General features: G+C 45.4%; 1 protein-coding gene across 1 annotated transcript in view; it reads left to right on the top strand.

Annotated features, from left to right (window-relative positions):
- The window catches only part of POLR2B (RNA polymerase II subunit B), a 601,249-nt gene that overhangs the window by 536,770 nt on the left and 37,462 nt on the right, over window positions 1–27,017 (top strand). The window contains 1 exon segment of the mRNA XM_040322519.1: window positions 8,077–8,272. Within this exon segment, the coding sequence (XP_040178453.1) occupies window positions 8,077–8,272 (196 nt within the window).

The following is a 27,017-nucleotide window of genomic DNA, read 5'->3' as shown; positions in this document are numbered from 1 at the left end:
ACCACAAGCATGAGATCGGTGAATTTTTTTTCACCGATTTCATGCTTTCCAGCCTGGAGGAGAGATGTGGGGTCTTATTGACCCGGCATCTCTCCATAAAGAGTACCTGTCACACACATTCCTATTACAAGGGATGTTTACATTCCTTGTAATAGGAATAAAAGTGATCAAAAAAAAAAAAAAATTTTAAAAAAAAGTGTAAAAAAAGAAATAAATATATAAAAAAAAAAAGAAAAGAAATAAAATTTATTTTTTTAACGCCCCTGTCCCCGGTAGCTGCGCGCAGAAGCGAACGCACACGCAAGTCCCGCCGACATATGTAAACGCCGTTTAAACCACACATGTGAGGTATCGCCGCGTGCGTTAGAGTGCCAGCAACAATTCTAGCACTAGATCTCCCTCTGTAAATCTAAACTGGTAACCTGTAAAAATTTTCAAATCGTTGCCTATGGAGATTTTTAAGTACCGAAGTTTGGCGCCATTCCATGAGTGTGCGCAATTTTAAAGCGTGACATGTTAGGTATCTATTTACTCGGTGTAACATCATCTTTCCTATTTTACAAAAAAATTGGGCTAACTTTACTGTTTTTTAATTTTTTTAATTCATGAAAACAATTTTTTTTCAAAAAAAAGGCGTTTGAAAAATTATTGCGCAAATACCGTGCAAGATAAAAGGTTTCAATGACCGTCGTTTTATTCCCTAGGGTGTCTGCTAAAAAAACATATATAATGTTTGGGGGTTCTGCGTAATTTTCTAGCAAAAAAATTATGATTTGTACATGTAGGAGAGAAGTGCCAGAATAGGCCTGGTATGGATGGGTGTATAACTGCCCGGTATGGAAGAGGTTAAGCCGCCAGACTCTATGGCCGGGGGAATGGTCTCTGCATCCACAAGTCTTTCAAGCACTCTGCCAAAGATGGGGAGTGCCGGACGTGGATATCATGGCATCGAGACTCAACAAGAAACTAGACAGGTTCATGTCCCGCTCAAGGGATCCGATGGCCTGCGGAACCGATGCGCTGGTTTGCCCTTGGCATCAGTTCAAACTTCTTTATGCGTTTCCCCCCGCTCCAGTTACTACCCCGCCTGCTGCGCAGGATCCGGGTGGAGCACATACCAGTTATCCTGGTAGCTCCAGCATGGCCCAGAAGGGCATGGTACTCACTAATCCTAAGGATGGTAGTGGGAGACCCTTGGACTCTGCCTCTAAGGCCAGACCTGCTATCGCAAGGTCCGATCCTCCACCCTGCCTTACGGCATCTAAATTTGACGGCCTGGAAGCTGAATCCTTGATTCTCAGGGGTAGAGGTCTGTCTCAGAAAGTAATCTCTACCCTAATCAGAGCCAGGAAACCGGTCTCTAGGGTGATTTATCACAGGGTCTGGAAGGCCTATGTAGGCTGGTGTGAGTCCAAGCTATGGCTTCCTCGCAAGTTCACCATCGATAGAGTTTTAAGTTTTCTCCAGCTAGGAGTGGATAAGGGATTGGCATTAAGCACAATCAAAGGACAGATTTCTGCCCTGTCAGTGTGGTTTCAGCGGCCGCTGGCCACCCACTCGCTGGTTAAGACCTTCCTTCAAGGGGTCTTACGTATTAAACCTCCAGTTAAATCCCTGCTTTGTCCGTGGGATTTAAATCTTGTTCTGTCAAGTTTACAGAAACAACCGTTTGAGCCGTTGGCTGAAATTCCTTTGGTTCTACTGACAAGGAAGTTAGTATTTTTGGTTGCCATAGTTTCCGCAAGAAGAGTTTCGGAGCTAGCGGCCTTATCCTGTAAGGAACCATATCTTATTTTTCATAAGGACAGGGTCGTTCTCCGCCCTCATCCTTCCTTCCTACCGAAGGTCATATCCAGTTTTCATTTGAACCAGGATTTGGTATTACCATCCTTCTTCCCTAAACCTACTTCCAGAAAGGAAGGGTTGCTGCATACCTTGGATATTGTCAGGGCCATGAAGGCCTATCTTAAAGCTACAAAGAAGATCCGGAAAACAGATGTGCTGTTCATTCTACCGGATGGGCCCAAGAAGGGGCAGGCAGCTGCAAAGTCCACCATTTCTAGGTGGATTAAGCAATTAATCACTCAGGCCTACGCTTGAAAGGGTTGCCTCCTCCAGTATCATTAAAGGCTCATTCTACTAGAGCCATGGGCGCCTCCTGGGCAGCACACCACCAGATCTCTATGGCTCAAGTTTGCAAGGCGGCAACCTGGTCTTCTGTCCACACGTTTACAAAATTCTACAAGTTGGACGTAAGAAGGAATACTGATACTGCCTTCGGCAGGCAGTGCTGCAGGCTGCAGTTTGAGACCCTCGGATTCCGGGGGCTCCTCTTTTTTGAGTTAAATTTAAAATTTAAGATTATTTTTCTCAACTAAGTTGGATTTATTATGATTTGAGTATATCTCTAAATTAAATCCTTTTGTCTTGGAGATGTTCTCCCTCCCCTCATTGTAAGCATTGCTTTGGGACATCCCATATAGTAATGAATGCCGCTCTGTGTCCCGTGATGTAACGATAAAGAAAAAGAGATTTTTAATACAGCTTACCTGTAAAATCTTTTTCTTGGAGTACATCACGGGACACAGAGCTCCCACCCCTCTTTTTTGAGGACCATTTGGGAGGCATACTGCTTGCTACAAAACTGAGGTACTCCTCCTATGGGAGGGGGTTATATAGGGAGGGGCATTTTCTGTTTGAGATTGCCAGTGTCTATCACCTGAAGGTACTCCATATAACCCATATAGTAATGAATGCCGCTCTGTGTCCCGTGATGTACTCCAAGAAAAAGATTTTACAGGTAAGCTGTGTTAAAAATCTCTTTTCTTGATCCTGGGTCTTGTGGATCCCCAGATAAAGTGCATAAGTTTACGTTGGTGTATTCGGAGGATGTGACGGTATCTGGACTGGCAAAACTCGAAAATAGAGCAATTTCGGGAGGTAATTCATGCGCACTGATGCTATTCTGCCAACCCAGGATAACGGAAGAGTAGACCATGAAGTGAGCATGGCCGCCAACTTGGCTTGGTATAAATAGGAGTACCTCGGAGTAAGCTTGATTCCCAGGTAGGGTAACAAAGTTAACCACTGGAAAGGAAACAGATTGTAGAGATTCAAGTTCCGAGGGGCGGACACTAAGACATTGCCTTAGATTTTGCCGGATTAATAAATAGGCCTGAAAACGTGGCAAAAGTGTTTAATAGCGACAGCAGGTTGGGGAGGGAAATTCTGGGGTTGGTATCATCCGCAAACAGTGATTATTTGTGCGAGGTACCCGCTATTTTCACCCCTAATATGTCTGGATGGGATCGAAGGGTTCCAGAGCCAGAATAAGTAAAAAGGGGGAGAGTGGGCAACCTTGGAATGTTCCCCCCCTAATGGGGAAGGTGGGCGACTCAAAACCATAATATCGAACTTTGGCCTGGGGAGAATCGTAAATGACTAAATCCCAGCTCAGAACGGAGGCTCCAAAACCAAAGTGGCGAAGCACCTCTGTTAAGGCCTTTGACACACTGTCTTGGCCCTATTTAACATCCAATGATTTATGTACTATATGTTGGATTTGAAGGAGGCGCCTAATGGCATCTCCTGCCTGTCTACGAGGGACAAATCCAACCTGATCCTTCTTTATCAGACATGGCAGAAAAGAATTCAGGCGGTTGGCCAAAATTTTCGTCAAGATTTTCATGTCAATATTGGGTGGATTGGCCGGAAATTAGCCCAGAAAGAGTGGTCCTTATCTGGCTTAGGAATCATTACAATGTTGGCAATCAGCAAATTAGGTGTGAATGAATGACCTCCCTTTACTGAATTAAACATAGCCGCTAGATGTGGGGCAAGAATGTCTGCCATTTATTTGGTAATACAAGGCCGTGAAACCGTCCGGGCTGGTCTCTTACCTACTTTCAGTTCCTTAATACACTGGAGAACTTCCAAGACCTGTATATTTTTGGTCCATAAGAGACATGCGAGTATCGGATAGGGAGGGTAAATCCTTCAAGAAGGCATCCAGGCTCTGAGTAGAGTGAATAGGGGCGGAATAGAGTTTAGCAAGATGATGACGGAATTCATCCAAGATCCGCTGAGGGTTGCCCGTGAGGATATTGTGACGGGTGCACAAGGATATTGTATCAAATTTCGGGCAAAAGTACGCAGTCTATTGGTTAACATTGCATTTGGCTTATTCACCTTGGCATACCATTTCTGCTGGGCCCAGCGCAGGGTGCGCTCCGCTTCGTTGGTTACATATTAATCTAAGTCTGTACGGGCCTTGTCTAAAAGTCTGCGATTGGCAGGGGTGGGGGAATGTTTGAAGGCCATAAACAGGGTCTCCAAACGCTGCTCTGAGCCTGAATTCGCTCCCTATTACGTTTTTGACGCTATACAAATAACATGGCCCTGAAGGACAGCTTTATACGTTTCCCATAGTGTCACCGGAGACGAGAATGTCCCAGTGTTAAGTCTAAAATATTCTTCAGAAGCTTTGTGGATGTCAGTGAAAATAGTCTCAATGGACAAAAGAGAATCATTCATCACCCAAGGGGAGTGTTGTGGTTTGCCAAGTAGTGAGTGACTAACAGTAAGAACAGGGTCATGGTCTGACCAAGGGGCCGCTAGGATAGAGACAGTGAATTAAAGGGAGGTATTTCCATAGGACAAACATATGATCGATCCTAGAGTGAGAATGGTGAGGGTGGGAGTAATGAGTGTAGTCCCTACCGAGGTGGTGGAACTCCCACCAGATGTCCACTAGGTCATGACTGTGCAGGGCTTGTGAGAATTTTTTAGCCGTAAACATGCTATGTCTATATTCTATATGTCTATATTCTGCTGTTTGAGGTATTTGAAAACCTTGACCCGCTTTTAAGGGAAATTCACGCCCTGAACATTCAGGGACAACCCAAGGGTCATTGGGTCAAAAGGGTCAGACTATGAACTACTCTGTCCAGACACCCCAGGGGCCGGAAGAGAGGGAAAAGGAAGCGACAGTAAGAAAGGAATGAAAGAGAAGTGCATAGAACATAAAAGTGCAAAGAAGAGCTCAGAAAAGAGCAAGTACTGAATACAAAAATGTATCACAACATGGGTAATTAGGCCAACAATGCAGGCCTAGAGGTCCCTCGGGCTCCCAGAGACAACAGCAACAAGGCTATCTATTCTGGAAGGCCGAGTGGACCAGCGCAGCATAGCCGCACTTCCAGTCCCACCAAGCAGGAATAGAAACGGACAATGCAGCCAACCTGGCAAACAATGAAAGTGCACCCCTACCCAAAATGCCATACCCTCCACCCCACATGCCTCCAGGAGTCCGCTAAAATAAACATAACAAAGAGCAGCCCGATGCGGGCAAAAGTTTATTTCACTAATCCAACTTAAAAGGTGAAACTTCTGTTAACAAAAAGGTGAAACTAATGTATGAGAGACTCATTACATGCAAAGCAAGATGGTTCAAGCTGTGATTGTCATAATTGTGGTGATTATGGCTTGCAGCTCATGAAAACCCAAATCCGCAATCTCAGAAATCACCTGCAAAAGGGTTCCTGAGCTTTAAATGGTCTCTCAATCTGGTTCAGTAGGAATCACAATCATGGGAAAGACTGCTGACCTGACAGTTGTGCAGAAAACCATCATTGACACCCTCCATAAGGAGGGAACGCCTCAAAAGGTCATTGCGAAAGAAGTTGGATGTTCCCAAAGTGCTATATCAAAGCACATTAATAGAAAGTTATGTGGAAGGGAAAAGTGTGGAAGAAAAAGGTGCACATACAGTAGGGGTGACCGCAGCCTGGAGAGGATTGTCAGGAAAAGGCCATTCAAAAGTGTTGGGACTTTCACAAGGAGTGGACTGAGGCTGGAGTCTGTGGATCAAGAGCCATCACACAGAAGGATCCTGGACATGGGCTTCAAATGTCTTTTTCCTCTTGTCAAGCCACTCCTAAACAACAAACTTCTTCAGAAGCATCTTATCTGGGCTAAAGAAAAACAGACCTGGTCTGTTGCTCAGTCCAATGTCCTCTTTTCTGATGAGAGCAAATTTTGCATCTCATTTAGAAACCAAGGACCCAGATTATGGAGGAAGAATGAAGAGGCACACACTTCAAGATGCCATGAAGTCCAGTGTGAAGTTTCCAGTCTGTGATTTGGGGAGCCACGTTATCTGCTGGTGTTTGTCCACTGCTTCATAAGTCCAGGGTCAACACAGCCTGTCTACCAGGAGATTTTGGAGCACTTCATGCTTCCTTCCACAGGAGAGCTCTTTGGGGATGCTGACTTCATTTTCCAGCAGAACTTGCCACCTGCCCACACTGCCAAAAGCACCAAATGCTGGTTCATTGATCGTGGGATTACTGTGCTTGATTGTCCAACAAACTCGCCTCATCTGAGAGTCTCTATGGGGCATTGCCAAGAGAAAGATGAGACTGAACATGCAGAAAAGCTGAAGGCCGCTATTGAAGCATCCTGGTCTTCCACAACACCTCAGCAGTGCCACAGGCTAATAGCTTCCATGCCATGCCGCATTGAGAAAGTAGTTGCTGCAAAAGGGGCCCAAACCAAGTACTGGGTATTGTACATGGAACAATATAAGACCTCTGAAAAGTATAAGTATGCATGCTTATACTTTTCAGAGGTCTGATATTCTATGTACAATCCTTGTTTTATTGATTGCATGTAATTACTATTTTCTGAGATTGTGGATTTGGGGTTTTCATGCGCTGTAAACCATAATCATCACAATTATGACAAATCACGGCTTGAACTCTCTAGCTTTGCATGTAATGAGTCCATCTCATATATTTCACCTTTTAACCACTTGCTTACTGGGCACATAAACCCCCTTCGTTCCAGGCGAATTTCAGCTTTCGGCACTGCTTGGCTTTACTGACATTTGCGCGGTCGTGCGACGTGGCTCCCAAACAAAATTGACGTCCTTTTTTTCCCCACAAATAGAGCTTTCTTTTGGTGGTATTTGATCACCTCTGCAGTTTTTATTTTTTGCGCTAATAACAAAAAAAGAGCGACAATTTAAAAATAGATATATTTGTTTGTTTGTTGCTATAATATCCCAATTTAAAAAAAAAATAAAAAAAAAAATTCTCAGTTAAGGCCGATGCGTTTTTTTTTTTTTTACAAAATACGTAATAAGCGACTGGTTTGGCGCAAAAGTTATAGCGGCTACAAAATGGGGAACAGAAATATGATTTTTTTTTTTATAATTTGTTTTTTTTTTACTAGTAATGGCGGCGATCTGCGATTTTTTTTTTATTGGAACTGCGATATTGCGGCGGACGTATCGGACACTTTCGACACAAATTTGGGACCATTCACATTTATACAGCGATCAGTGCTATAAAAATGCACTAGATTACTTGTATAAATGTGACTGGCAGGGAAGGGGTTAACACACTAGGGGTGAGGAAGGGGTTAAATGGTGTAGCCTGGGTGTGTTCTAACTGTGTGGGGGGAGGGGGGTGACTGGGGAAGGTGACCGATGCTGTGTCTCTATGTACAAGAGACACAGATCGGTCTCCTCTCCTCTGACAGCACGTGGAGCTCTGTGTTTACACACAGAGCTCCACGTCCCCTGCTGTTACCTGCCGTGTCACCGACGATCGCGTGTACCAGGCGGACATCGCGCCCAGCCAGGTACACGCATTGGCTCCCCAGCGATGCGGCGGCACAGTGTTTACCCGCTGCGCGCCCCCCCAGAGGCGCGGGTAATGCTTTTAAAAAGACGTCCAAAGACGTCCAGTTGGCACCTGAGAGCCCGCGCTGTTGACGTCTTTTGTCAATAGCGCGGGTCTCAAGTGGTTAAGTTGCTTTAGTGAAATAAAATTAACGTTTTGCATGTTGTTCAAATTTTTCACGTTTCACCCGTATATAAAAGCAATTTTACTCATATTCTTGCCAAAAACAGGTCAAATGCATTATGTGGGATATGTAACCATCATGTTTCATCCCTAATACCCATGAAGAACAATATTTTCCTATCCATATTTTGAGTTAAATGGAGCCATTACCATATAGGTGTGTCAATTATTTTATTTTTATTTTTTCTTGGAATGCTGTCTGACTCAGTGATGGAGGTCTTCGTTTTGGAGAAATGGAACGTGACTGTCAAATAGCCCATGGTGCTGCACAGTTTCTTCGTGAAAGATTGTTTGAAGCTTCTGACCCCTACCAAGTACATGTTTGTAATCTATGTGGATTAATGGCAATTGCAAACACCAGAACCCACACCTATGAATGCAGAGGATGTCGAAACAAAACACAAGTAAGTTATCAATTTACATTAATTCATGTTAGAGGAATATGGCCAAAGCTTGTTCGGTCATACTCAGGTGGGACACAGGAATGCACTTTTGCACTCAGTCACTCCAGTCTCTGAGAGGATTCCAACGACACTGTTGGGATCCACTCAGATGCCTGATCAGAAGCTGACTCCAGCTCTCAGCGCACCGATCCGGCTGCCTCTCTTGCTCCAGTTAGCACTGGAGGGGCAGAGGGGACCCAAGAACGGAGTGATCAGCAGTTACATGATTGCTCAGTTCTCTGGCTTAGAGACAGAGGGCGATAGCTGCAGCCAGTGTGTTTTTTTTTTTTTTTTTCTTTCCCAAACTCCTCCTTAAAATGTTTTAATTTCTCCAAATATTGGCAAATATTTTCTAAACATTTCTTGTGTAAAATGATAGTGCTATTCATAAAGCAGAGCATGTGACATGCACTGTAAAAATGTTAACTGTATTTTACTGCTTCAGTTCTGCTAGCCTGTATGTACTCATTTGTGCAACACTGTATCCAAATTGTGTATGTGTGTGCGTTTATGTGTGTATATGTGTGTGTATGTGTGTGTATATATATGTGTGTGTGTATATATATATATATATATATATATATATAATATATATATATATATATATATATATATAATATATATATATATATATATTATATATAGATATAGATTTTTTTATTATTCCATGAATGGAAAATTATTATAGTACGTGACATACAGAACATTTCAATGAGCCACTTACATACTAGATAGCAAGGTGATTTTCAGTATTTCATGATGCAACATTAAAAAGTATAGGCAGGTAACACAAAAAGCTGAACCAGTGAGATCGCCATTGTAAGGCATTTATCAAAATCAATCACACGGAACTTGAAAAGGTGGCTTAAGTCCCTGAGGAGAGTTGTCTCCTCACACTCCAGCGCAACGGTAAAACCATAAGCATATACTGTACTGGGGCCACAAACAGAAGATCCCTAAAAGATATATATAATACAAATAGAAATATTGTACTGGATTTTGCTCCATGATAAAAATATGCAGGTAGCGTAGCTACTTGGATGAGCAAGTGGCAAGTGGCAATATACCTGGATATGGTGGAAAAAAAAAAGAGCCATTGAATGTTGATAGACACGTGATGCGTAGTCTGTCAATTAAAAATTATTTCAGATATAAGAATCAAAAATGGTATGCACATACATATAGATTTGACACTACAATTTAATTAATGTATTTTGATGAAAATGTGTAATATTTGTATTTTATTTATATATAAATGGTATAGATATAAAAATGTTGTCACTAAATTAATTAAGCTCATTAAAGATATGAACTAGGTTTATATTTATAAACAATGTTAGTGGTTAATGTTAAATGTTAATTGCAAGCCTTACATGCATATCCCTAGAATGACGATATAGAAGGATAATAGGAGTGATGGGGATTGTATTCCCAATTGGTAAGCCAAGATGTAGATTATCCTCATGTTGGGAAATACATTTAATCTAGTGAATACATTTTATCTAAGTGCATATGATTTAAAAGTTACAATGTTAGTTAATCAATTGCACCTCCAGATATTCTGGTAAACACATGGTTAGGTCCATAAAAGCCCTAGTGATGTTTGCCAATCACCCAATAGTATGCAAAAAATATATCTATTTCTCCTAATCAAAAGTTTTTGATTTCGTTTTTACCTCAAATTGGTTGATCATAGAGTCAGCAGCGCACCTCGACTCCAGTATGTGTTGGATTTGAGGATAAGGCTGCTGGATATTTGTAATGCGTGCTCTCTAATCAGCTGCCGCAGATTACTATTGACAGCTGATACAAAGAGAGAGCGGACGGAAGATCCTGTGTATGCCCCTGGGGAAGTACACAGGACCTATGTATCTATGTCCCCTATGATCAAACCTTGTTGCCCAGAGGATTGCCATCCAATGCCATATGTACATGGCTTACTTGCAAAAAGTTATTTCTCTTCCGTTCATGGACGAACACAGCAGCCTTCCTTCTAGGAGAGATTAGGCAGAAACAGCACTTTAAAGTGTTAAAACACTTTCCTCGGCATAGCTCCTCACAGGGGGCGTGGTCCCCCGGATATAACCCACACTCTGCCTCTGCAGCTCCAGTTTTTTTCTGCCTAACGTCAGGAGAGACATGGCCTTCTGGAGTCCCTGTACTTGAGTTTTTTTGCGATTTTTTTCGCTTTTATTTTGTTTGTTCCTGCATTTTTGAATCCTGTGATTCTATCAACTGCCGACTGGGTGACAGGCTGGGTCTTGATTCTTGTAGTCCCCCCATGTTCGGCCATCGAGCGTGTGCCGGCCCTCAGCTCAGCTGTGGGTCGTCCACGACATGCCCCGTTTGCTCCAGGGGTGGCCGGGGAACTACATGTTCCAGGGCGCACATATGACCGGTCTCTATGGCCTTGTCAGTGTGTCTGGCCGACAAGCTGGTGCTTCCCTGGGGAGGTCGAATGAGGGTCCGCCCTGCTTTCCTCTCTCCCTCCTTCCCCGTGCTGGGTGGCGGCTGTAAGGGGGGCCCTCATGGGGTTCTATCGCTACCGGGGACCGTGGTTGTGGGGTGCTGTGTTTTTTTTGTGGCGTTTGGGGTTTTGCTGTGTGTGCTGGCAGTGTTTTTTACGGTGTCACTGTCTTTTTTAAACTGCGTATGGCCGCCATTTTGCCGCGGATGCGGTTTGCATTGTTCGGCGGCCATTTTTCTTGTAGCCGCATGGTGTTTTTTTACCTCAGCCGGCAGCCATCTTGGAAAAGTATTGGCCTCTAGTGCCTGAAATACCGCAGCAATAGACCGCAAATCTCTCCCTGAGGGACAGCGCAGCCAACACGTCTCAGCACTTCTCAGCCCTTTAGCTCATACTGCCAACCGGGTAGGGTGGTGAGTTCCCTGGGGACCCTCTGCCTTCTGTTTTGCAGCCGGGAGGTGACCGGTGGGTTTTTCTACCTGCAGTGCCAGGGTGGCATAGCGATGGGGACAATATGGAGCCTGAACCAGGAGCTTTTGCCCCAGCAATGCCTGAGTTAACCCTTAATGCCCCTGCCGCCTCTGTAGAGGCTTATGACGGCAGTCTTGAGGCGTTTCTCGCCAGGATTGAGGCGACTTGTGGCCAGAAGGGAGTTAAAAAGCGCCCCCTCCCTGAGCCTGCTTCTGGGGATGTATCTGACACAAGAGTCAGGCCCTGCTATTGCGTCTGGCTCTGGTTCGGCTATGTCAGATGTGGGCTTAACCCACGCGGACAGTGAGGATGACTCTGCTTCAGGGTCAGTGCATGATAAAGAATTTGTTGGAGCTCTTATCACTGCGGTGCGGGATACTCAGAAACTTGAGAATTTGGCGGAGGCATCGGATGTGCCGGTCCCTTTTTGGGTTCCGCAAGCCACCCCGCACGAGTGTTTCCTTGTATTCCATATTTGGACAAATTGTTATAACAAGGAATGGAATACGCACAGAGTTTTTGCTGTTCCAAAATACTTTGCGCCCTGTTATCCCTTTGAGGAGGACTTTTTAAAAAGTGGGTCTCTCCTCCGTCAGTGGACCCTCCCGTGTCCAGACTGAGCAAAGCCACCATGTTGCCGGTGGAAGGGGCTCCCGCCTTTAAGGACCCCGCAGACAGGAGAGTGGAGGCTGTGGCCCGCTCCATGTTCACAGCAGTGGGTTCGGCAGTAAAGACCGTTTTGGCCGGGACTCTGGTGTCGCAGACACTTACCGAACGGGCAAAGTTTTTGCTACAGGAGCTGGAGGCGGCAAGGTGCTTCCGAGACCTGTGTGGACCTGGCTGAACAGTTGGTTCAGGGTCTGAAGTTTGTCTGCGAGTCGGCCCTGGATACGCTCCCCTTGCTTTCCAGGGCCTCCGTCTACGCGGTGGTACTACGCCGCCTTGTGTGGCTGAAGTGCTGGTCTGCGGACCAGTCCTCCAAGAAGGCCTTGGTGGATTTACCCTTTAAGGGTGAACGGCTTTTTGGGGCGTCCCTGGATGACATCATAAAGGATGCCACAGGTGGTAAGAGCACTCTGCTCCCACAGTCTGGGAAGGGCAAGGAGCCTCGCCGTAAGCAAGGGACCTTTTTTACTACCCCAAGCGTTTTTTTTCGCCCGCCCAGTGTGGCAGGAAAAAGTTTTTCAAGGTGCTAAGACCCCGCTGCAGGGCAGAAGCGCACCTGGTTAGCGCAAGCCTGCGGACAAACCTGCTTCCACATGAAGGTCTGCCCGTGTCTCGGGTGGGGGGCCAAATTCCCGGCTCGGAGGTCTCTTCTTTCCAACCGTTGGGTTTGCGAAGTAGTTTCCTCGGGGTACAAGATAGTTTCTCTCTCGTCCACCAAACAAGATTTTTTCTGTCCAGCTTCCTCCGGATCGCTGGAAGGATCTGTCAGGGGCTGTCCAGGATCATCCGGTGATTGTGCCGGTTCCCTCGATGGAACGGTTTCAGGGGTTTTACTCCAATCTGTTTGTAGTCCCCAAGAAGAAAGGGGTCCGTCCAATCCTGGACCTCAAGGCCCTCAATTGTTATGTCAAAGTGCAAAAATTCCGGATGGAGTCGATTCGCTCGGTGGTGGCAGCGCTCCATCAGGGGGACTTTCTGGCGTCATTGGATATCATGGACACATACCTACATGTTCCCATATGCACAAAGCACCAGAGGTTTTTGCGATCGGTGGCGAGAGTTTTTCTCCCGACAGAGAAACTTCAGACACTGCGATCTGCGGTGCAGCAGTTGTCGACCCAGAAGTGGTCATCCCTTCGATTCTGCATGAGGGTTCTGGGTCTGATGGTGGCCTCTTTTGAGGCAGTTCTGTATACCCAATTCCACACCCGAGTGCTACAGATGGAAATTCTGGCACGTTGGGACAAGCTCCCTTCATCTCTGGATCACCAGATTCAAAAGAATCACCTGGTCAATTCCTCCCTGATGTGGTGGCTGACGTCTCCAGTGCTTCGGACCGGGAATTAGTTTCTGCGGTGCCATTGGACAGTGGTCACGATGGATGACAGCCTCTCCGGCTGGGGGGGGGCGTTTGGGGCACCCAGTCAGCCCAGGGGCGCTGGACTTGGGTGGAGTCCCGCCTTCCGATCAATGTACTGGAGCTCCGAGCAATCAAGTTGTGCCTTGCCAGGTGGTCCCTGGACCAAGGAGAACACTAGACCAAGGAGAGTGGTCACTCCACCCGGAGGTGTTTCAGAGTCTGTGCCAAAAGTGGGCACTCCAGACGTGGACCTTCTAGCATCCCGTCTCAATTGGAAGGTGCCACGGTTCGTGGCCAGGTCGAAGGACCCATGGGCGGACGCGTCAGATGCGTCTTTGGCACCTTGGGGTCACTATCGTCTAATTTACGCCTTCCCCTCCTCTGAAACTTCTTCCTCGCCTGCTCCGCAGAGTGGGAAGCCGAAGGGATTCCAACAATCCTGATTGGCCGCGCCGCTCCTGGTACGCGGACCTGGTGCGTCTGGTGGCAGACGTCCCTTGGCGTCTACCCCTGAGAGAAGATCTTCTGTCGCAGGGTCCGATCTTCCACCCTGCTTTACAGTTGCTGGCTTTAACGGCGTGGCTGTTGAGACAGGTACTGAAGGACCGGGGTCTGTCAGGCTCGTGGTCTCTACCATGCTGCGTGCACAGAAGGTCTACTTCACGAAAGATTTACCTTCGTACGTGGAAAGCCTACATCTCTGTGTGAGGAGATGAACTGGCACCCCCGTACATGCGTGATGTCCCGGATTCTGTTGTTCTTACAGCGTTGGGTGGATCAAGCTCTCGCCTTGAGTACGGTTAAGAGTCAGATTTCGGCTCTAGCCGTTTACTTTCAGCGACCCTTGTCAGCGCACTCCTTGGTGCGTACGTTTGTGCAGGGGGTCCGGGCATGTGGCCCATCCTGTGCGTTCTCCACTGCCCCATGGGACCTGAATTTAGTCCTCTCGGTGCTTCAACGTGCTCCCTTTGAGGACATTCGGAAGATCCCTTTGTTGACTCTGTCACAGAAGGTGGTTTTTCTGGTAGCTATTACCTCAGTCAGACGGGTGTCCATGAGGATAAAGTGGTGCTGCCGCCGCAGCCATCTTTTCTCCCAAAGGACGTTTCAGCTTTCTACATTGAGGACATTGTGTTACCATCCTTGTGTCGGCCGAAAAACCCGAAGGAGGCCATTTTACATTCCCTGGATGTGGTTCGGGCCATACGTGTGTACTTATCTGCTACGGCTCCATTCCGGAAGGTCTGGCGGTCTCGTCGGCCACCATTTCTAGGTGGATTAAACAGATTGTGCTTCAGGCCTATGCCCTGAAGGGGCAGGCGCCTCCCTTTCAAGTTACGGCGCATTTGACCAGGGCGATCGGTGCCTCTTGGGCTTTCCGTCATCAAGCCTCTGTGTTACAGGTGTGTAAGGCAGCGATCTGGTCGTCAATCCACACCTTCTCAAAATTTTACAAGGTGGATGTGAGTGCATCTTCGGATGCCTCTTTCGGCCGCAAGGTGTTACAGGTGGCAGTTCCTCCGTTGAGAAACTCTGGTTTTTGTTTGGGGTGTAGCTTGGTTTGCTGTGTTGTTTTCCCACCCCTCGGAACGTCCCTAAGGTCAAAGGCTGCTGTGTCCGTCCATGAACGGAAGAGAAAATAGGATTTTTGTACTCACCGTAAAATCCATTTCTCATAGACGGACACAGCACCCACCCCTCCTTTTTGTTTGTACTGCTTGTTACGAACTGGAGCTGCTGAGGCAGAGTGTGGGTTATACCCAGGGGACCACGCCCCCTGGCAGGAGCTATGCTGAGAAAAGTGTTTTAACACTTTAAAGTGCTGTTTCTGTCTAATCTCCTAGAAGGAAGGTGCATAATACCCTAAGGTCAAAGGCTGATGTGTCCGTCCATGAACTCGGAGAAATGGATTTTACGGTGAGTACAAAAATCCTATTTTTCAATGTCCCATTTACAATTTTTCTATGTAATATTACTAACGTACTTTGTAATTTGTCTCCACTCCACCAATACTGCAGTTTACCATTAAGATTGCCCAGCACTATCCCACTACATTGACTCACTGTGCCCCGACCCCCGACCTTTGGGAGGCAACTGACCCCTTTTGAGGTTCTCTGCCTAGAACAGTCTCCGGTGAGGCATGCAGTCTGCTGATATCCCCACCTCCAGACTTTAGGCCTCCCTACATCACAGGTTGGGAGGGAGAGCTGGGATTAACACGGCAAAACAAGTCGATCGAATCATTCTTTCCTCCAGTCGTCTTCCAAGTCAGCCCTTGAGAGATGGAGCTCCTCCTCACAATCAGGAAACACATTGCCACTAATTTTTCACCCTTTAAGAGGCGGTCCCTCAGGTCCCTGGTCAGTCTTAGTGTTTCCTCCATCTGGAGGAGATATGTTGCCAGAGGACCTGAGGGGGGCTCCATCTTTCATGGGCTGACATGGACAGGGGTCTTTGGAATAGCAGCGGCTTGTGCACAGCTTGAAGGCACAGCGGTGGAGCCTCAGAATGGCAGGGGGTCAGGGGACTCACCGGCGCGATTTAAATAGCGGTGGTGGGCGGTTTCTTATGTGGCCACGGGCAACCCTCTGTTACAGCAGGTGGTGTCCCGGATTCATTCCCCCTCTGTGCCCAGGCGTGGAGAAAGGCGGAGATGCGGCGTCCCCTTGGCAGGCTCCGGTGGGAGGCGTGTACCCATGTGGGAAGCTAGCTTGACCCTGAAGACGCGGGGCGTCACTTCCGGGGAGGGATGACGTCATCGACGTGCGCCAGGGACCTGGTCAACCCCTTAAAGGCATGGGGAGAATGAATGGCGGCGCTAGTGCTAGCACATGTGAACGCGGCTGCAGATGGCAGTATCTGACGCCACAGGATCCCAGGATGCAGGAGGAGGATGAAATGCCATCAGCCCAAGCTTCGGGAACCGTGAGTACCAGCAGGATACAGGTAGGCACCCGTGGGTGACCTTTGTATCCATTTTAAGGGGACAGCTAGATAGTGGTGGTCACTAGCTTAGCTGAGGTTTTTACAGGGGTACTAGTGTCACCGGATGTGAACTGTAGTGTTATATGGTGGAGTGTGCTGTAGTCTCACCACCCTGGTGCCTCTGTGTTTTTTATCTGTTAACCGCTGAAAACGCCTAAGGACCCAAAGCCCAATCACAAAAAGCGGTGTGCAAAATGTGCTAACAAGTTAGCGTTGGAGTACACAGAACAGCTATGCAAAGGTTGCATTGACATGCTGGTTAAAAAGCAATCTGAAGATGTGTATGCAACATTTTTTGGATCCGTAAGAGAGATGGCTAACACCTTTTAAGGATCTCAAAAAATGTATGACAGAGGTAAAACCCCCAACAGTTCCTTATGGAAGTCCCTCTCCCATAGCCTCACCCAGATCGGAAGTCGCATCAGGGTCACATGAGTCTGTAAGGAAGCGAGCAGGAAGCAGCGCAGCTAGCGTGATGGCCAGCGACGACTCAGAACCAGACCAGAACAGGAGGGGGAGGTGAAGAAAGGGACCCAATTACAAATTATCGCTTGAGGATCTGGATGATTTGCTTAGGGCCATTTATGAAACTTTGGAAATTGAACATGAAAAAGAAGAACCTTCCAAACAGACCCTGGTACATTAGGTCATGAGGAAGAATTCCAAGGTGTTCCCAGTTCATCAGGTGATGTCCGATACCGTGAAAAACGAATGGACAGATCAGTCTCAAAAAGCGATTTCCTTTTTAGTGACGATCGAAAGGAGGTGTGTGTAGTGATCTAATTTATATGTCTAACACAGAACCATAAGATCCAATGTACTGAAGTAAATTAAGTTGTTCCGCAGCAACTCACCAGGTTCTCCAGAGAACGCATTTAACGGAACTTCCAATAACATACAAAGTCCACAGACGATACAAGAATCCAACAAAGTAATGTAGTGTCAAAGTCTCATCTTAGAGAATACATGTTCTGATCCCTTCTAGATCTGTGCCTTCACATGTTCATGCAGAGAATACGTGGGGGTATATTCTCTAACTGATAACCAGAAAATCCCAACATTATATATTGTTTCAATTAAGAGACAACCAATCAAATTGGTCAGCTATTCAAAAGAAAGACAGCAGGACATATTTACCTGCCACTCTTAAAAGACAGGATGTGACTCCATCCGAAGTCACTAATTGTCATGCATCCTTGCATACTAATAAGCCCCCCTCTAATAAGTAATTAGATTGGTCATCTTTTATTTGAAGGGCAGGAAATCCTGCAACAGGTAAATGATTCAGCCAAAGTCACTAATTAGTATGCATCCTTGCATACTAATGAGCCCCCCTCTAATAAGTAATTGGATTGCATGAGATCTGAATAGTGGTTTGATATGTAAAAACGGCTCCATCCTGTTTCTGCCTTTTTTGACAATAGACAAACCTCTTACAGGCCTGATGTGTAAACTAGACTTATCATTTAATTTAATTAAACTGATTGAGTAATGTTTGAGACCCTTCCTTGAATTACAGGTTCGAAATCCGGCCTGTATATGTTAGACCTATAACACAATAATATGACACCAACCCATACATATATATTAATCTACACCCACATATCTATACATTAATATATATATATATATATATATATATATATATATATATATATATATATATTAATCTACACCCACATATCTATACATTAATATATATATATATCTACACCCACATATCAATATTACAACATATACTGCTACAGTGTGGAACAAAAATCCAAAATTGGATGCACCACTTTCCAAAATCTCTAAAAATTCCTTATTAGCTTTTGAAGACATGGGGCACTTAAGACGCCATGGATAAGAAGGGTGATATCATCCTAAAAAGAGCCTGGGAGACAAGTGTCGCCAGCCTAAAACCAGCGCTAGCTACCACCTGTGTGGCAAGAAATCTGGAGTTCTGGTTAACCCAGCTTACACGATCATAGTCAAACATGGGACACCTAGAGAGGAGATCCTGAAGACACTTCCAGTACTCTCTAAGGCAGTGGGTTACATTGCGGATGCTTCCGCAGAATCCGTTAAACTGGCAGCAAGGTCAGGTGGACTAGCTGTCGCAGCAAGACGTGGGGTTTGGATGAAAACCTGGACAGGTGATGCTGCATCCAAAACGAGATTATGCAATGGTAATTCACAGGAGATTTACTTTTTGGTCCAGGCCTAGATGAGGCCTTGGAGAGAACAGCTGAAAAACGCAAATTTCCACAAAAAAGGTTTCATCGTCTAAGAGGAGATCATCCCCAAGAGGGAAAGAAAGAGTTCCCGAAGAAAAAAACTGGACGGGTCACAAAAGGAAAACCAAAAGTAATCCACTCTTTGGCGCTGCTAATCAGGCCACCAAACAGTGACAACCAAGTGCCAGTAGGGGGAAGATTGGTTGTTTTCTGCCACTGCGGGTAGGAAGGTAGCCAATCGGTTTATTTTAGAAATAATCGCATAGGGCTATGCTCTGGAATTCAATGGCCATCCTCCAGAGAGATTCCTATTGACGAAACTCCCCAGAGATCCAGAAAAAGCAAAAGCTCTTTCTCTGTTCCTAGGGGAGATGGTGGCTCAAAAAGTCCTTATCCCAGTTCCAAAGAAAGAAAAAAAGGGTTTTTACTCATGTATTCGTCATCAAGAAACCCTCCGGGAAGTTTCGTTTGATACTGAATCTCAAACCCTTGAATCAAACAATTCAATACAAAAAATTCCGCATGGAATCCATTTTTTGTCAAGAACATTCTGAAACCAGAAACATTCAATGGCGACCATGGATCTCAGGGACGCATATCTTCACATTCCCATCAGAGAAGAATCCCAGAGATACCAAAGTTTAGCAGTAGAAATAGAAGGGAAGGAATACCACTTTCAGAGCAGAGCTCTTCCGTTCGGGTTGTCCTTATCACCAAGGATATTTACCAAGGTGTTCGCAGAGGTTCTAGCCCCTCTAGGGTTGAAGACTATGACCGTAATACCATATCTGTCTAGCTACGCTTCTGATGGTGCTGCGAACAGTAGATCTACTGATCTACTGTTCGCAGCACCATCAGAAGCGTAGCTGGTAAGGGACCTCAACGAAGCGCAACTGTGGTTGAAGTCGCTGGGGTGGATTCTTTTCCTCTTAGGGAGGAGCGGCGTGCTGACGTCGCCACGATTCGTACCACGCTGTCTACCCGGAAGGACGAGCGGACAGTAGAGCCGGCCGGCTATTATTGATACACGCACTTTTTTATCTACATACATGCGAGTGCAATACCTTTACTATTAAACTTTTTAAAACGATATCACGCTATGTTAGTGTTTTTCTCCTCTGGGTCATATCTATGGAGAGAGATGAGTCTGATGTAGAAGACTGGTGAAAATAGAGAGAGAGTGACAGCATATCCTGAATCCCTTAAACTGGTTTATGTGTTTACATTCCTGACTAATTTCTTGCTCTGGTAAGCAGTTAGAACTTAAAGCGGGGGTTCACCCTATGAACGAAAAAAATATATTTTTTTTTTTTGTACCATAAAATCAGGCATTGTAGCGCAAGCTACAGTATGCCTGTCCCGATTTTTTTACCCCCGTACTCACCTTGTACTCGTAGATACCGGGGAATGGGCGTGCCTATGGAGACGGAGGATGATTGACGGCTGGCTCTGGCGCGTCACGCTTCTCCGGAAATAGCCGAAATAGGCTTGGCTCTTCACGGCGCCTGCGCATAGCCTGTGCGCAGGCGCCATGAAGAGCCGAGACCTACTCCGGCTGTCTTCGGGGAGAGTGACGTGCCAGGGCCGGCCGTCAATCATCCTCCCTCTCCCTAGGCACGCCCCATTCCCCGCGGGAGCCCGAAATCTTTATCGTACAGGTACACAGTGAGCTTCGGGGGTAAAAAAATCGGGACAGGCATACTGTAGCTCGCGCTACAATGCCTGTCTCGATGGAAAAATTATGCAAGTGAGGGTGAACTACCGCTTTAAGTGGTGGAGGATTCTGTCATCTGCTATACAGATTCACAGGATATTATCTGGACATCTAATTTCACCCCGTTCGGAGAACTTTCTGTCATTTTTGAATTTTTTCTGTGATACATCCTTCATATGGACTTCCGCACATATTTTCAACTTGCTTTTATTCAGATTGCAGTAAAGTTTTATCTAAGGCCGCTTTCAAAGTTTTTTCTCTTAAAAAAACCAAAGAGGGGTTCTGGACAAGTCGGTATTACTCCCAAGATCAGTAAAAAAAAGTCACTATGGTGGTGGAGGGTCCACACAAACCTAAATCAGGGTCTGGCTTGGTCATTTCTGGTCTCCCAGAAATTGACCACAGACGCAAGCAGTTGGGGTTGGGGAGCTCACCTAGCAGGGCAACCTGCTCAGGGGAGGTGGTCCCCGGAGGAAGCCAAAGCATCCTCAAACTGGAGAGAACGGTAGCCAAAGCCATAGAGTTTTTTCAGAACCAACTGAGAAGTCGTCACATCCTGGTACTCTCAGACAACGCCACAGCAGTGGCTTATCTGAACAAATAAGGGTGCACAAGAAGCCCATCTCTGAGCTACATCTCCAATCAGATATACCGGTGGGCAGAAGGGAACCTGCTGTCACTAGGTGCAGTCCATCTAAAAGGAGAAGACAACCAAGTGGCAGACTTTCTCAGCCGCCAGGAGATATCCCAAGAGGAATGGGTACTACACCCGGAGGTGTTCAAAGAAATTACATGGGAGTCCCAAGCATAGATCTGTTTGCCTCTCGGAAGAATGCTCAGGTGAAGTTTCTTCTCGCTAAACCAGCAGGACCAACCTCTTGGGATAGACGCTCTCCAGAACCCCTGGAGCTTCAAAATGTGCTATGCCTTCCCTCCGGTTCATCTGATTCCACGGCTGGTAAAGAAGTTTCTACAAGAACAGACGAAACTCATACTAATTGCACTATACTGGCCCAAGAGAGCCTGGTTCTCTCAACTACTCAGTCTCTCTTAGCAGAAGAGCCATGGCTTCTACCTCACAGGACAGACCTGATGTGTCGGGGTCCACTAACAGGCCTAAAACAGGAAAATTTCAAATGGGCGGCCTGGTTACAGAAGAGGACCTTTTGAAATCAAAAGGACTCTCGAAAAAGGTAGTAGCAACGCTTCTGAGCGCTAAGGAAGCCAAACACCAGAGCCATTTACAAAAAAAATCTGGAAAAAATTTAACAGTTGGTGCACTGAAAACCAGAAAATGGGTACACCGACTATCCTTGAGTTTTTACAGCAAGGCGCTGACAAAGGGCTAGTGCTCAGTATACTGAAAGTTCAGATTGCAGCACTTTCAGTGTATTTAGAAAAGACACTACAAGAATACCCGTTGGTCTCTCGTTTTTGCAGGGCATTGACGAAATACAAAAGGCCCAAGACACAAAAATGTCCCACATGGGATTTATCGGTGGTACTTGGTGGGATCATCAAACCTCCCTTTGAACCACTGCAAGAAACATCTTTGAGATTATTGACTTTAAAGGCGGTTTTACTCATAGCCATCACAACGGCGCGCAGGATAGGAGAAATACAAGCTTTATCGGTTAGAGAACCTTTTTTGAAGATCTATGATGATCGAATAGTTCTTCAAACAGATCCAGGATTTACTCCAAAGGTGACGACAACTTTTCATAAATCCCAGGATATAGTTTTACCTTCATTTTGCAGTTCACAAAAAAAACAGCAGAGGGCAAGAATTAAGTTTCCTGGATGTCAGAAGGTGTATACTTCAGTACTTGGAAGTGACCAATGACTTCAGAACGTCAGATGCTTTATTTATTTTGTACGCCGGCCAACTGAAGGGCAAACAAGTGTCCAAAAAGACAATTGCCAGATGGATCAAGGCAGCTATTCTAGAGTGTTAGTGTTATGGAGAAAACACCACCAAAAGAACTTAGAGCTCATTCTACAAGGGCTTCAGCAGGAGGGGGAGGGAGGAGTCTGGAGATGGCGCGGTCAGTGCGGAGGAGTAGCTAGACGGGGGCGCCCGCTCTCCGTCCCTGCTCTGAACACACGCTGAGACCGGAGATGAAAGGGAGCCGGATCCCTCGTTCCCTCCACTAGGGCACCCCCTTTTTCCCCCCTCCCCCGGATCGAAGTACCTGATATGATCGGACCTACCCCATCCTCGATCGGGTCTGCCTGAGCCGACACTTCGGACACGTGGGCTGTACGGATTTCCCGGCTTCCCCGGCTTCCCTGCTGGCTGTGCTGCGACGGCGGGCGGCCGCGTGAGGACACACTTTGAGACGGCGTGTCGAATAGGTGGGGGGGGCCCCCGCAGAGACGAGTGGGGGCCGGAGCCCCCTTGTGGTGTCAGGCTGTGCTGAGTCCTCCTCGCCCTCCGGAGCGTGCAGGCGGCTGTGAAGTGGAAGTGGAGGTGTGCCGCGCCGCTCCGGGAGAGAAGGCTGAGGGAAGGGGTGATACAGAGCCGGGCAGTTCTGCAGCCTAAGTGAAATATGAAACACTATATTTCAATTTTAACTGAGAAGACCGAGTCTCTGGCTGGCCCCACCAATGCCATCAATAGTAGGTCTTGAAATAAGTAGAAATCTATTGCAGCAGTTCCTATTTTCTTTTTCTCTCCCCTCTCCTGCTAGAAAGCTACCAGACTGGTGAGTACATTTGTGAGCTCATCTTCATCCATCAGAGTGGTGAGTACAACGTCCTCTTAAGAATTAAGAACTAAGGAAAAAATCAATGGGACATTTTTACTGAGGAGAATGGCAACTGGTTGTGATTGACATGAAAATAGGCAATGATGTGACATAAGAGATATGAGCTCATCATTGTCATTCTATGTGTTTATAAAAGAGGCCGTGAGAATTTTTTATTTTTTGTAACATACATGGAACTCTTTTCACATCATACTTCAGTATATACAGTATACATACGAGTTGGCAGAGAACGGGATTAAAAACTGGCAGATATAACGGTAAAAGTACAACAGATAGTATAAATTAATTATACTATAGAGCCCTGAAAAACCTGTAAAAGGAGGTCTTGGAGATAGACGGACACCGGGGTGCTCCGAATAATTTTAATCCAAAGCCAAAGTCAAAGAGCAGAAGGACTATAGCAACCTGAAAATTGGGAGATAAGAAACACCAAAAAGTATTGTCTCGTGTGGTTTTCCTCATAGTGGGATAGAAGAGGGAAGGGAGAGGAAAGGAAGGAAAAGGAAGAGAAAAGAGGAATAGGTGTACATAAAGGGCGAAACACCCCCCACAAGTGCAAAAACTGACTTTCTTTAAAACCTCTGTAAAGTGTTGCAGTTACAACTTAGGTGCGGCAAGAAGCACGGGTAAATAAGCAGGACTATTGCAGGACCGAGAGGGGCGAAGGATGACCACAAGGGGAAAAGTGGCGAAAGGTGGGGCAATTCCAAAGGTCCCCGCTTAAGTCAAAGCCCAGGACCGATGTGCAAATTTGTGACCCACGGGATAAATGGAGATAACCAACATATAGAAAAACCATCAACTGGCAGAGGAGGCCAAGTAGAAAAAGACAAAAAAAGACAAGAAAAAAGGGGTTGCTAATTTATTGGCGGACCTAGAAACACCCTCAGAGTCACTCTCAGAGATTAGAACAGATCAAGACAGAGAAATAGATAAAGAAACAGACCTCGAACAGGGAAATAAGGAAGATACGCAGGACATGACACTTTTGCCAACAAAAAGGGAAATGGAAGGAATGTTCGCTGCCTTAGAAAGATCACTCAAATCGCAAATGGAAAAGATGGAGAGAAATATGGGGTATATATTGGAAAGAGTGGAAGAAGTGGAGAAAAAAGTCGACTACAATGTAACCTCAGTTAAAAAATTAGAAGACGAAATAAAAGCATTAAAAATAAACCAACGAGAACAGGCGTATAAATTGGAAGATCAAGAAAACAGAGATAGAAGGAAGAATATAAGAATACGCAGAGTTCCAGAAACGACACAGGCTGAGGATCTTCCAGAAATAATAAGAAAAATTTGTAATCCAATATTAGAAAGAGAAACAACTTCCCCACTAAAAATAGAACGTGCGCACAGGATAAGACGTTCTAGAGAGAGATCACAGGATTACCCAAGTGACATTATTGTTCGATTTGAAAGTTGGGAAGAGAAAAATCAACTATGGAGAAAACTGAGAGGGAAGTCGCCTTTAGAATATGATCAACGTAATATTCAAATATATCAAGACCTGTCACAAGAAACGTTAAAAAGAAGAAGTTTAAAACCATTGTTAGGAGTCTTGCAGGAACATGATATACAATACAATTGGGGATTCCCAGCCTGCCTAATAGGCAGGAAAAACGGTATCTCAGCAAGGCTGAGGTTTCTAGAGGAAGTGCCAGAATTCTGTCAGAGTTTAGACATCCCAATACCAAAAAATAAAGAAATATTAATGGTGTCATATGACGGGGGAGGGGAGGGGGGAGGTGGGTGGAGGGGGGGACAGGGGGGTTCAATATAGTAAGAAATAGGAGCGGGGTGGGAGAGTGGGGACCCGGAGAGTACTCCTTCCCCAGTTCCCCACTATTGAGGGGATAGGAGACCGGGCTAAAACAGAACTCCACCTTAGCTTGAGGAGCAAAAGAGCGCCAAATAGAAAAAGCTCTAAATGACCATAGGGTCAGGGATTGACCAGGGGGGAGGGAGGGGAGACGAGAGCCCCATATGAAGAACACAGGGGCAAGGTAGGGTAGGGGAGAGTGGGGGGGAGGAGAAGAAAGGAGGGGAGGGAGGAGTGGTTCGGGGATCAGGAGGGGGGGGGGGGAAGGGATTCAGATCTGTGTGTCATGCAGCAGGAAAGAACATACATACTTGAGAAAGATAGAAAAAAAAAAAAAAAAGATATGACAAATATACATTTTTTAACATACAATGTAAGAGGTCTCAGTTGCCCGGAAAAAAGGCATATGGTATTAAGAGAGGTTGAAAGGTACTCCGCTGAAATAGTTTTTTTTGCAAGAGACACACATAACATTGGATTCTAATGTTAGACTGTATTTTCGGGCAGTTCCCACTTGGTACTATGGGGACTCGCCAAAAAAGAGAGCTAAGGGGGTCGCCATAGGAATAGGGAAGAACATCTCTTTTACAGTAGAAGATAGGAAGGTAGACCCGGAGGGTCGCTATTTGTTTCTAAAAGGAGTACTCCAAGGAAAAAAATACACGCTAGCTAATATATACTGCCCAAATAGCCAACCACATAAATACCTGAGGGGGATTTTGAATGTTTTAATGGACTTTAAATTAGGACACGTAATACTAGCAGGAGACCTCAACCTTTCAATGGACTATCAACTTGATAGTACGTCCGGGGCACTGAGGCGAAATATTAAACGGCTCAGATTATTAGGAAAAAAAATGCACAGTTACTGTTTAATTGATCCTTGGAGGATTACATATCCAAATAAAAGGGACTATACCTATTATTCTTCTGTGCATGGAACATACTCAAGACTGGACTATATAATGGTAGACCATGAGTTACTGGAAGAGGTAGTTAAAACTTCAATAGGGGTAACTACAATCTCAGACCACGCTCCTGTAATGGTGAAAATTAGATTCAAAGTCATAGAGCAAAGAAAAGGATCATGGAATTTAAACGAAGAACTTATAGAGGATACAGAGGTAAATAATACAGTGAGAACGGATTTGGATCAATATTTCACTTTTAATAATACACCTGAAGTAAGGGTGGCTACTGTATGGGAGGCCCATAAGGCATATATCAGAGGGAAACTAATCTCAATAGGAGCAGGGAAAAAAAAGATAAGAAAATTAAACATGAAAAAATTAACAACAGAGCTATCTGATCTGGAGCAAATGCATAAAGAGCGAGGAGAAGGTGAAGTATATCAAGAAATTGTGTTAAAGAGGGCCCAGCTCAGAGATTTGATGAAGGTGGAAACAAGGGACATATTCAAAAATGTTAGAAAAGAGAGGTATAAATGGGGGAACAAACCAGGGAAACATCTAGCTAGAGTATCTGGGGAAAAAAAAAAAAAAAACTATATAGAAAAAATAAAAAATCAAGAAGGCCATATGAAATATAAGACGTCTGAAATTGCGGAATCCTTTCGGACTTTTTATAGCTCATTATACTCAATAAGAACCAATGAAACTCAAGAGCAAGAAAATATTAGAAAAAGGAAAATTAGGGAATACCTAAAAGAAGTGAAACTACCTAAAATTTCTCAAAATGATATTGAATCCTTAGAGGCCCCAATAACGCAAGAGGAGATATACAGAGCCTTCCAGGAAACACCGTGTGGTAAGAGCCCAGGCCCTGATGGCTTGCCGATTTAAATATTACAAAAAATGTTAAGATCTCCTAGTCCCAGAGATGTGTAACTATTTTAACAAAATAGGAGAAGAAGAGGAAATAAGAAAAGAATCTCTATTGGCAAATATTTCTATTATCCCTAAAACAGGAAAAGATGGAACCTTGTGTTCCAACTATCGACCAATAGCATTGCTAAATGCAGACCTGAAGGTATATGCGAAAATATTAGCAACCAGGATAAAAGGTTTAATGCCGCAATTAATAAACACAGATCAGGCGGGCTTTGTAACAGGCAGAGAAGGAAGAGATAATGGCATAAGGACTCAGTCGTACTCATGTCTTTAGATGCCGAAAAAGCATTCGACAGAGTCGACTGGGGGTTTATGATGGAAACCTTACAAAATATAGGCCTGGGACCAAGGTTCATGAAATGGGTGAAGAACTTATATAGCCAC

The sequence above is a fragment of the Rana temporaria genome, chromosome 1 (assembly GCF_905171775.1).
Source record: "Rana temporaria chromosome 1, aRanTem1.1, whole genome shotgun sequence".
NCBI classification, from domain to species: domain Eukaryota; kingdom Metazoa; phylum Chordata; class Amphibia; order Anura; family Ranidae; genus Rana; species Rana temporaria.
This window is presented reverse-complemented; position numbering and strand designations above follow the sequence as displayed.